General features: G+C 32.2%; 1 protein-coding gene across 1 annotated transcript; it reads left to right on the plus strand.

Moving 5' to 3' along the window:
- The first annotated feature begins 6,731 nt into the window (after positions 1-6,731).
- LOC110628816 (zinc finger protein CONSTANS-LIKE 4) lies at positions 6,732-8,066 on the plus strand. The gene is made up of 2 exons (XM_021775624.2): positions 6,732-7,501; positions 7,628-8,066. The coding sequence occupies exons 1-2, from the start codon at positions 6,980-6,982 to the stop codon at positions 7,826-7,828; spliced, it is 723 nt and encodes a 240-aa protein (XP_021631316.1). The 5' UTR covers positions 6,732-6,979; the 3' UTR covers positions 7,829-8,066.
- Positions 8,067-12,990: the final 4,924 nt, after the last annotated feature.

Genomic DNA, 12,990 nt, shown 5'->3' on the forward strand with positions numbered 1-12,990 from the left:
GGCCGAACTTACACTTTAGGGGGCCGAAAGTGGCAAAACTTTCCTTAGCCTTGTTTCTTCAAAACTTATTCCTTTACTAAAACAAAAGCTTAAAACAGCTAAAACCATTTTAGAAAACCTCCACTCTCCCTTCAGGGATGCTCTGACATCCTCGATTCCACCGAACGATAGGAATTCTGATGTCTGAACATGCCGGGTATTACAATAATATATGTCATAATTTTGTAGTATATATCAGAAAAGTCACATACAAGGCTGAAATACATATTATAATTTTGTATTTTATTTCATCTATAAGTCACATGCAAAATCATAGTACATTTCATAATTTTGTAGTATATATCACATGCATGGTCGTAGTATATGTCATACTTGTAATAGAGCAGAACATGTTACATACAAATTTGCAGGAAAGTTAAGTTGCAAGTTCAATAAATAATTCACATGTAATACATGTGATCTATATTGTATATAAATAAAGAGTATTCTTTATCCTTATGTGATCATAGAATAATGGCTAGAAGTTCATCATTTAATAGAGAGGGTCAAGCGTGGTTGCTTTCAATTTTCAATAACGATTATAAGAATGAGAAGCATAGAGATCGTAGAGAATATTATGCTGGTTTGAGAAGAGAGTGGAGTTTTAAGGTTGACGAATCAAATAAACTTATTGCTAATTTATCGACTTTGAGTACTCCTGTTATAAAAAGTCATTCTCTTAACATGATAAGGAATAATACAATGACATATGAAGAAAGTTTACGTATAATTCAAAAAGAAAATAATAGATTGTTACTTTGTCATTACAAGTTTTACATATATAAACTAGCAAAAGAAAAAACAGCTGCAGTGGATCGTGAACTCACAAAAGCTGAGGTAAGAAATATAATGAACCATCCAAATATGCATTTGATGAAGAAATGTCTGATAAAGAGTAATTGTGCTTCTATTTTATATACATTTACAGTTTAATGTATCTGATGAAGAATAATTGTATTGCTATGTTATCCACAGGGAAGGTGCTATGAATGTAATATGCTCAAGAATTTTCATAAAAAAAAAAGAAGGCTTCGTATAAGGATCATAACCATTCATATACCAAAATATTATTTTCAACTCAAACATTTTACAAACTATTATGATATTATTTTTAATTATTACAATCATCATCCGAAAGTGACACATCAAATTGGTATTCTGCCACATTTTCTAAATTATAAAAAAATCGATAATAATTAATATCACCATTTGTATTAAAATCTTCAGCTCTTGATGTAAAATACCATTTATTTAATCATATTTTAATACGATTATTTTCCTCTCGTATACAATATAATGCAATACAGAGCTAATTAATATTATTGATTGACATATTAATTGCCTTTTCCTCTGGTATTTTAATATTTAATGAAATAGCCTTCTCACGTAAAGTTGTTGACTGATCCATCCTGCATGACTATTAAGATTTTATGATATTGTAAACTTTATTATAATTACACTAATTTAGATCTAACAGATATATAGAATTATCATCCAGTGCCCAACAACGTCTCGTCATTCTAAATATATCACTTGGTGTATATCTCAAATCGAACATTATCCTACAATGACATAATTTTAGATTAAATAAGTTATAATAGTAAGATACACTGAATTGTATATGTAATATCTTTTAATCACTAATAACATAGAGGTAAATATAGTGATAAATATTTTACAAAAGTATTATCATCATTAACACTAAAATCAGAAATATTTTAATCGATAATAATATCATTCATCAACTATAAAATTTATTGACCGGCCATTGCATGCTTATATGAGCAATTATGTATATAATAATGATCAAGATGATTACGTATAATATTTATTTCAATTTGCAGTGCTTCATCAATCCGTCTGATATCGTCATTTGCTGTTCGGGGTAAGTCGGCAGAAATGACTTTTGGTATATTTTGGTCATGAAAATGACAATATGCTTCTATTTCTCACCGTACATTCCACAATCTTCCCCATTCAGATTCTTCGGTAACGATTCATCACCAAAATCTTGTATGTTTTTTTTAGTGATATCCTACAAATATATGATTTCATCCTCTTTTTGTATGAGAGCATAGCACGACAAGTTTTCAAAACACTTTTTAATGCAATACTAAGCACAATCGTAAGGATCTTCATATTTGTAAATCACTCATATATTATCACTGATATGTAATTGTCGTCTTGCATTTTTTATTATTGTATAGTTATTTGCTACTTGTAGGTGTCATTGATATATTATCTAACAATAAAAATTTACAAAATAAAATTATATTACAAATAATATAGAGAAATTATAATATTACATAAATATAAAATAGATTAACAACGCCTGTCGGCACATAATTGTTTATTATGATCGGACTTTCCACATATAGTACAATAATTGTTAGATGTCAAAGAAACCTTTGATGACCTCCAATCCATTTCAATTTGAATTTTGCTACTTCTTGGATGATCTTTTTTTTTTCTAATTTTTTGTATATCAAAATTTAGTAGTTTACCGTCAGGTTCTGGCTAGTAATCAAAATGTCCTAACGGATTGAACATACTGCCGTAACATTTTAGTATGCATTCTAAGGTGTAATATGTATCAACATATTGATCATAATGCATAGATTTGAACAAATAAGCTGGTATGGCATGTGAACTTAAGTTTCGCATCTCTTGAAATTTACCACTCATGCATGCACTTGTAATTAGTTCAACAACTTACTTGTTTCCAATACTACTAGTAAGAATTTCAAAAACTAAATTCTCGTTATTAAATCATGTCATCTGATACCTTGCTGCTTTCATCTCATTGTTCCGAATTATTTCTGCACATGCATGTGTAAAAGTATGTCCCATTTGCATTTGATCCAAATAGTCATGTGATGTATATCAAAGTAGTTAGCACATTGATAGCAAATTTTTTCCACCATAGTTGTGATGGGCAATGCATGAAATTCTTTTAACATTCCATTGACAGATTCAATGGAATTTATCATGGATCTATACCTTTTTCCTTCATCATGTGATCGTGTCCAAGTTTCTAAATGTATTTTAAGGGTTCTCTCAAATATTTCAAGATTGACATCTCGTATCTTATTCATAGTATCATAAAATTTCTATTTCTGATTTTGATTAGCTGAAAGTAAAATGTACAAGTACTTAATATTATTTTTTTATGCACGAATTAATGGCACAAAACAAATTACATATTTATATGAAAATTGAATAATTGACTTGCCTTGGCCAAAGCCTCCTTCATATCAACATTTTAAAATTTTGTATTGTAATTGCTCAAGATATGCCGAATGCAATATCGATGGTTGGCTGGTGGAGCTACTACTAATCCTTTTGCGTTTCCTTTTTAATTATATTGTATCTGTCAGATATGATACCTAAATATTCTCTATCAGTCACATATAATCGAAAAAAATCCATGAAGTATCCCCATTTTTTACTATCCTTTTTATCAACTCAAACAAATCCTAATGGAAATATCATATTATTTTTATCAAGTCCGGTAGTGCAAAGAATACAGCCACTATATTTTCCATATAAAAAAGTTCCATTAACAAAGATTACTTGCCTGTAAAACTTGAATCCTTCAATTGATTATTTAAATTTCCAAAATATTCTATCAAATACTCTAACGTTCGCATCCAAATGACTTTCAATCCAATATAGATCATCTTCAATTGTGACAACTATTTTATTATTTAAATTCACAATAGCATGCATGAACCTTAACAATCGACCATATGATTCCTCTTACCCACCAAAAATTTTTTCAATTGCAAATTATTTTCCCATCCATGTCTTCTTGTAAAACGGTTCATATCCAAGCTTATCTTTGATCTCACGCTCAGGAGTAGCAATCTTTTAGTTGTTGTTCAATCATATGTAAGATAAATACATAGATAAATCAAGAATCAAGGTGACTGTGATCTTTATTTACACCTACGTTTCTACATGTATACGGACCATGATATATTGTTATCTTTCAAATATCAGTATTTTCTTTGAGGAATGCATGAAAGTGTAATTGACAATGAAATAATTTATCTTCACACTTAATCGAACATGTCCTACTCTTAGTTTCATCATAATAAAATTAATAATATCGCAATATATAGTACTCTTGCACAGCAACAACAACAATTTCTCGAGATCTAATATCATTCCAACGAAGAATTCTTTCGACTTATTCCAAAATAAATTCGATGGATCCTTTACATAAGGATCAACTCTCATTACATCAGAGTTGATTTTAGAATACAGAGGTAGAAATATCAATGGTTTAATAGAATTTTCATAATTACTACTAAAACACATTATATAATTTAGATCATCATCATCACCATCATTAAATTAACCACCTGGAATATCTCTTCCTCATCAATATAAGGATCATCTCTATTAGTATCAAGATCATCACAAAAATCACTATCATCATCAGTTTCACCCTAGCCAACATTCTGTGCATTTTCGTGTATTTCATTATAACTTCCTATGCCTACAACTGGATAATTATCATCCCGAATATTTTCTTTACCCTCACCCTCCACAATGATTTAACAACTTCTTCACCCTCACGCTCTACAACGACTCGAAGAACAACACCTCTATCCTCTGTTATATAATGACGAGATAAAATATCTACATATAATACAATTGAATCTATTGGCCTAATTGTCTACACATGGTCAAACATTATATACATATTTTTGTCATCACTTAGTTGTGTTAATCCATATTTCATAATACCATTATTCAACATTGGTTGTTTAAAAATAATAATTGTGATCACATTATCATGCATTGATAATTTAATAATGGCACGAACAATTTTTATCACTAATTTTTTTATATATTAATTTCTTCCTTTTAATATGAAACATTCTAAACTGTTCACTAACATAATTATACCCACACCAAAATTAAATATGTGTCCGTCTTAAAATACAGTATCATCACTCAGAGTAATAATTTCTCTTCCTAATTCATCTACTAAAAAATTATAATTTAAAAAATTACAAACTAAACAAAATAATATACCATAATTGAACAAATAAATTAAATTAAAATTTATAATTTTATAATTAAACACTTTTTCAACAAAGTATATAAATTATCCCATTACAATGTGATATAAACTTACATATCTAAATTTTATAAATTATTCTATAAAAAAATTCATATAAACGTAAATATCTAAATTTTATTAATTTCATTCCAATTCAAAATTTTTTTAAACACTATGTATAAAGAAATTTCAGCAATTAATTTTTTTTTAATTTTTATCATATTGAATATCCCTATAAAATTTTTTCTAGCAAACATATATATATATATTTGTAAGGCACTTATTTATTAAATTTTTATATTTTATCCATTTTTATCCCTATAAAAATTTTTCTAATAAAATATATAATAATTTTTTTTATAAAAAAATATTTACAATCCATCTATATTTGAAACTAATTATAAATAATAAAAATGTATGATAATAATTAATACTATATTATATATTTTTAAAAAAACAAAAAAAATTATATAAACTTAAATATCTAAATTTTATTATTTCATACCAACTCAAAATTTTTTTAAACACAGTATAAAAGAAATTTCAGCCATTTATTTCTAATTTTTTTTATTTTTACAATATTAAATATTTTTATAATGACTTACTTACAGACGACCACAACTTCACATTGTCCACCAACAAATTATTTTATCAGATTAAATAGATAAAATTACAAAATAAAAATATTTTTTTAATTATTAGTCTTTTCATTTAAATTAATTTGATAAACATAAAATTATTAAAAAAAATACATATTTATCTTGATTAAAATTTCTATTTCACTATAGATGATTAAATAATAAATAAAAATTTGAATTAGTAAGTAAGAAATATACGAGAGTAATATGAAAGAAAAAAAAAGAATTATAAAAAAGTAATTTGAGAGAAATAAGAGAAAATGAAGAAAAATTATAGGATAGAAATATGAGAGAAGGGAAAGAATTATGGGGGATAAATATGAGAAAAGGGAGAAGAATTATGGAGAGAGAAGAGGAAAAGGAAAAGGGATGAAAGTTTTTAAGGAGAAGAGAGGGAGCAAGTGACCGGCCATTGGTCAAATACCTGTGCCGTGCTTGAGTGCGGTAAAAATCTATCACTCGTAAAATGAGATCTACCATTTTTTAAATTGAGATTTCTAAAGTGCGATAGAGTGAAATTTTGCCTTTTTTAATAAAAATTTATTTTTTTTTTAAATTTAAAACAATAAAAAGCCCAAGATTTTCTAGCTATTTTGTTCTCTGAGTCTGATGTATCGAGACCTCATTCCGTATGGAAACACTTTGATCCATATCAGGTTATCCGAAAATTAATCTTATCCACGCAGTCGAGGACTAAGTACTGCTTTGTACGGAGTAGGCTCAGACCACTTTTGAACCCAATGGAATGGTAAAAAAATCGGACAGGGAATGCGGGACCCATCGTAAAACGTCATTCGTTCCACTTTTGACATCCAACCACGTAAGCGAATCCGAATCTCGTTACTATTCTCTCGCCAATCGAACGACACGTCACCACACTGTCCCCACAAAAAATAAAGTCGAATTCAAAACACAAATATCTTCCGCACCAATTCAGGAAACCAAATCAATAAGAGTCGTGAAACCACAGAAACCCACTGCTTGCTCACGCTCCAACACCTGGTACTCTGCTTCACCATAACTTGCCTCCTTTGGACTTGTCGCACAAAACGCCAGGTCTTTGCCTCTCCTAGTAATGACAAATTTACCCTCCCCTCCTTTATATTTCCGTTTTCTCCAAGCCTCGTAGTGAGAGCAAATCCCAGGGCAGTGAAAGCAATTGAAAAGTGGGCAAGTAGAGAAAAAGAAAATTAATTTGAAATATTAAAAAACAATTGCATATAGCGAAATGAAGAAATGCGAGCTTTGCGAGTTTCCGGCGAGAAGTTACTGCCAATCGGACGACGCCTGCCTCTGCTGGTATTGCGATGCTAAAGTTCACGGAGCCAACTTTCTGGTTGCTCGACACGCGCGCAGCCTCCTATGCCAGATTTGTCAATCTCTCACTCACTGGAAAGCTATCGGTTCTAAACTCGGCCGCGCTGTTTCCATCTGCGACAGATGTGCAAATAGAGCGAATCTTAGAGAACGAGAAGAAGAATCTGAGGAGGCTAATGAGGATTTAAGCACTGAGGACACTGATGGTCTTCCTGCCGAGGAAGAGGAGGAGGTGGATACTGATAGTCAGGTGGTTCCGTGGTCATCTACAACGCCTCCACCGGCTGCCAGCTCTTCTTCTGCTTCTGCTTCGAATAGCCAAGAAAGTGTGAGTGGATTCACTCGTAGCGGTGGAGTGTTTTGTAAATCTGTGAATAGAAAATCTATGAAACGGACGCGTGATATTTGTACAGGTCTTCGATCTATGCTTCAGGTTTCTGCACTTATATTACCGTCTTTTGTTTCTCCTTCTATAATTCTTTTGAATTATTTTTTTCTTCAAGATCTATATTTGCATCTGAACTGAACAGTGAGGATTTGTTCTTTATTCAAACCATAGGACGATGTCAACCGCTCATCTTCTCAACGGAGGTACAGTCGATCAGAGTTGACAACTCAGGCAGGTGGCTGTGACGGTCACGGAGAAGCCCTTTCTGTTGACTACGGCTTGTCCTTGAGACCTTTAAAAGGCCGGAGAACTGAAACAGAGTGCCCGTTTCAGGCTGGTTCGAGGTCTGTGGAAGGTTATCGATTATCTTAAGAGACATCATTATCTCAGTAACGGGAAATCGGACGACGAATCTGAAGCCGTCGATGTTTATTAACTGGGATTATCCTAGCCTAACGAAGAATCTGAATACGTTTGGATTGACCCTTGCTAACTGCAGTCATTAGTTATGTTTTCTTGTGACCTTCATTTAATTATGTATTAAAACTATTAATTAGCGAGATATATTATTATCCTGATCTTTAATTCTTATATATCATAAGTTATTCAATGTGATTCTGGTAGATACCACAACAAAATAATTATAATTTTTCAATTTAAAAAAAAATTGTTATGTTACTAATATTATCCTTCTGTAGTTAACAGAATAACTGTTAACTACTAATAAAAAAAACTCTTGATTATTCTTTTTCAGTTTTTTAAAATTAAATAATTTATTTATTTTTAACTTAAAAAAATTTTATTTAGAAAAAAAAAATGTATTATCATATAAGAATTCATTTGAATTCTTTATTAATAAATATTTTTAAACGAAGTAATATGTTTAGTGTAAACAAAAATCTAATTAAAAAAATTTCATAAAAACCATAGTTGTTATCATGAAGTAAAAGTATAAGAACCATAACAGTAAATTTTTTTTCCATAACACTATTACGGAATTCAAATTTTTATTTTATAATTTACTTCTAATAGAGATTTATTAGTCTTTATAATTCCAAGAGCTCACTCAGATTGATTAAGCGTTAAATAGTTTACCTAAAAATTTATTACTTAAACAAGCATTCACTCTTTTTATGAATTTCTTATATCATGTGTTAGTATGATTAGAATAGAATTTTTATTTATGCCAATACAACTCTACATTAAACAAGCAAATTTCAAAGCAAACAATCACCAGTATGTATAACTCTCAGCCTATTAACGAAAAAAGGGGCCACGAAGTTTAAAATAAAAAAAAGAAAAAAGTATATAAGTTTGTTATGATTTTTAATTTATTATAATTTAATTTATTTTTTTATTATTTAAAGAGTAATTTTTGTTATTTAAGAATTTAAAAGAAATAGTTTTAGTTAAATTAATTGATGCACTTATATTTTTAAAATTTATAATTTTTATGAGCCGATTTAAATAAAATTTTTAGTTTATTGAATATTGCTGAGCTTCTGTAAAATTTGGAGAAAGGTCTAGTTATGTTAGAGTGCCCCATTTTTTTTTTCAAATATTCTAATATTTAAATATGCATTTCATATGTCACATTTTCATTAAAGAATATTTATTAATTCTTTGATATATATATTTTTTAATTATAGGTGAGAAACAACTCAGTACTAATATTAGGAGTATCTCAACGATCTAGAGTATATTTTATTTTTAATATATGTGACTGGATAAATATATAATTAATATCGATATATATTATAATATTTTTATTATTTAAAATAAAAAGTATAATGATAAAATTTTTTTATTTTTTGAATAAATAAAAAGAAAATTTAAAATACAATTGAATAAATAGTTGATCACACTATATATGCAGGATAATAATTTGATGATAGATAATTTATTTTCAGTTCAACACATATTTATATTTAGAACAGTGCTTGATATACATATAGGTTTTTGGGTGTATGTCAAGTGGTCGTCTTTTGGTGGTAACTTTATATACACACAAGAATTTAACAAAATGCAAATGGAATTCATAACAAATATAAATTTGTTTGTAATTGTAACAGTTCTACAAACGAATGTTGAAAAAATATTTTCTTTAAAAATAGATATTATGTCTAATACTACATAACAAATGTCCAAAATAAGACTGTCACCACTAGACAAGGTCACATAGCAAGAATATGTGGTCCTAGGGAAAGGAAGACCTAAATATCTCGAATACTCGAGTTATCATTAAGACTCGCCCTGCCCTGTATAAGACATCTCTCAGTACAAAGTTATCATTATCAGACGTAGTCTAGCGTATCCCCATTATACCAATAATCATAGGATCACCAACCTATTAAGCTGGCAATATCCCTTATCAAATAGCTGGCCACATCATTACCGAATTATAAAAAAATGCTATATTTATCTCCACTTTCTTACAGTATAAAAGGAAAAGGATAACAGAGACAAAGGTACGTTATTCTCTTACACTATTTAAGTTCTAAACAATTCAATGTATTTTCTCTATTCATTGCATTTTCTCTATTCTTTGTATACTGGCTTGAGCGTCAGAGTGGCTGCTATGGGCACCTACCACTTTATATTCTCTTCTTTCCATGTCTAAGCCAATTGCAATGTAGCTCCCTTCTGGGCACGTCATCGATTTCATCTCTGCAATATCATTTGATTCCGCTGCCAGGAGTTCCATTGAATCCTCTTTATTTATTTGTATTACGTCCAGTTTTCTACTCTTTCTCTCGAAGGAAAATATCTCTCTGACCTTTCACTCTCAAAATGGCTGGTAGTTCGCGAGCTGCTGCTAATATTGCTACCAATGAAGGTGTCATCGCTTCTTTCGCCCCTGAAAATAGACAAAACATGCCCCCTATCGATGAAGTAGACCTCAATAATTTAAACAAAGAACAGATACTCCAATACATCCAAAGTCTGTAGGCTAGTCTCTAGTAGTATAAGGCACGGAAGGAGGCATCAAACATGGCTCCCAGAAGAAGGAAGGAAGTCTCTATAGACACCCCGAGGGCTCGAATAGAAGCGATCAAAATGTGGCCTAAAGAAAAAGCTGAGTGTGAAGATGAATCAAATGAAACTCTAAAAGGCATCGATTGGAAGCTAGTACGGGCCATGCAAAAGTACCAAAAGGAACAAGAGGAGGATTTTGGCCTATAAGGTGCCTCACATCTTTCGGATGAAATCTTAGTATAGAAACCTTTCCAACCAAGTTCAAGCAGTCTAGCTTGGACAAGTATGACAGAACATTAGATCCTAAAAACCACCTGACAATCTTTAGGACAACCATGCAACTTTAGGATGTCAACGACTTTGTATTGTGTTGAGTGTTTCCATCAACGCTCACAGGTCTGGCTAAAAAATGGTACCAACATCTGAGTTCAGGTTTAATTCAAAATTTTATACAGTTTGATACATTATTTAAATCTAGATTTATTACTTGTATACTTCCTAAAAAAATTTCTTTTGACTTGCGAAAAAACCACCAAGGAGAGAGAGAGTCTTTAAGGAGTTTTATCTTATGGTTCAATGCTAAAGCCATATAGGTGGAAGAATTAAATCATGAGATAGTGTGTGAAGCATTGAAGAAAGGAACGCGCAACGTCAAATTCATCAATTCCTTAATTAAAAATCCAGTTGTGACATATCAATAGTTGATGAAAAAAGCTCAGAAGTATATCAAGATGGATGACGAAGTCCAAGTGTTAAAAGAAGACAAGAGGGCAAACCAAAAGCATAGTCAAAAGTCTGAGAGGTGAGGACATAAAGGAGATCTCAAGAGTTATCCCATCTCCCAAAAGAGGGATGATCTAAGTATAAGAATCATACTTCATTGAATGACTCATGGACTCATATTTTGATGTGGATCAGAAAAAATAATAAAAAATCAGGTGGCCACCCAAGCTCAACCCCGAGAAAGCAAAGAAATGAGACAGGACCAAGTACTATCATTTCCACAAAGATCATGGTCACACAATAGAAGAATGTTGGCAACTAAAGGATGAGATTGAGGGGCTTATCAGGGATGACACCTTCAAAAATTAACAAGAAAGGGCAGGGAAGAGTGGAGACTTAAGCCCTAGAAAACAACTCCTAAAACCATCCCTGATCGAGAGCCTGTAGGGGTTATACATATAATAAAGGAAGGACCTAGGGATGATCAGGAAAAGTAAGCAAACTATAAATGTCATTGACAGTCCGGTAAGTTGAAAAAGACCTTTTAAAAGTCTCGGAGCTCATTTGCACAGAAATGTCATAAGCTGGCCAAGTTGGAGGGACGAGTGATTCCCCACTCCCGATATATTTGTAACATAAAGAATTTATTTCAGTAATAAAGTTAACGAGATATTTTCATATATTATGTTTTTTAGTGATAAGGAATGATGGGATTGCCTTCCTCAAAAAAGAAAAGAGATTAAGGAGACAAGAAGAGGCTACAAGACGGGTTCCACCAGGCTAGGCCATAAGACAGGTTTCACCAGACCATTTGGGCATTGGTCTCACTAAAAAAAGGCCACCAGGCGATTTTTGCCAGGCCAGGTCATAGGACGGATTCCGCCAGACCATTCGGGCATTGGTCCCACTAAATAAAGGCCACAAGGTGGATTTCGCTAGGACAGGTCACAAGGCGAGTTCTACTAGACCATTCGGGCATTGGTCCCACTAAACAGGGCCACAAGGCGAGTTTCGCCAAGTCAGGTCACAAGGCGGGTTCCACTAGACCATTTGAGTGTTGGTTCCACTAAATAAAGTCACAAGGCGAGTTCCACTAGGCCAGGTCACAAGGCGGGTTTCGACAGGTTAGGTCACAAGGCGAGTTTCGCCAGACCATCTAGGAGTTAGTCCTAACAAACAAAGCCACAAGGCAGATTTTATAGAAGACGGGTTTCACCATATCATTTAGGCATTAGTCCCACTAAACAAAGCCACAAGGAGGTTTTTGCCAAACCATTCGGGCATCGGTCCCAATAAATAAGGCCACAAGGCGGGTTCCGCCAGGCCATGTGTAATACCCGGCTAGACCCCGGTATCGGAATTCCTACCGTCCGGTGGAATCTCGGATGTCGGAGACCTCTAGAAGGGTAAAACCATGTTTTCATAAAATGTTTTAATGTGTTTCATGGTTTTAAGTAAAAAGAAAATGAGTTTTTGCATGAAAACAATCTTGGAGGAAGACCCAGGTTCGGCCGCCGAATATGCATGCGCTTCGGGTGTGCCTTAGGCTCCCGAAAGCATAAGTGAGGGAAGTCCAGGTTCGGCCGCCGAACCTCATGTTCGGCCGCCGAACTTGTATGCGCTGTGGAGGCACGTTAGGCTCCCGAATGTGGCCTGGCCAGCCACCTATAAAGGGACCCCTTGGCCGAAATGGGTGAGCTTTTCTCCCCATTGTCGGCCAAGGTGAGCTCTCCGCCATCCCTTGCCAATCTTGAGTTTCTTTCTTCAGATTTTTCAAGATTTTTATGAGTTTTCACTTTGTTTTGAAGTTTTTGAGCATTTGAGCAAGTTTTGGA

This window comes from Manihot esculenta, chromosome 12 (assembly GCF_001659605.2).
Source record: "Manihot esculenta cultivar AM560-2 chromosome 12, M.esculenta_v8, whole genome shotgun sequence".
Classification (NCBI taxonomy): domain Eukaryota; kingdom Viridiplantae; phylum Streptophyta; class Magnoliopsida; order Malpighiales; family Euphorbiaceae; genus Manihot; species Manihot esculenta.

Bases quoted from the DNA above. Each gene is read 5' to 3' on its own strand.
- LOC110628816 (XM_021775624.2), top strand. From the start codon at position 6,980: ATGAAGAAATGCGAGCTTTGCGAGTTTCCGGCGAGAAGTTACTGCCAA. The intron at 7,502-7,627 runs GTTTCTGCACTT...TTCAAACCATAG, and splicing joins GTCTTCGATCTATGCTTCAG to GACGATGTCAACCGCTCATC.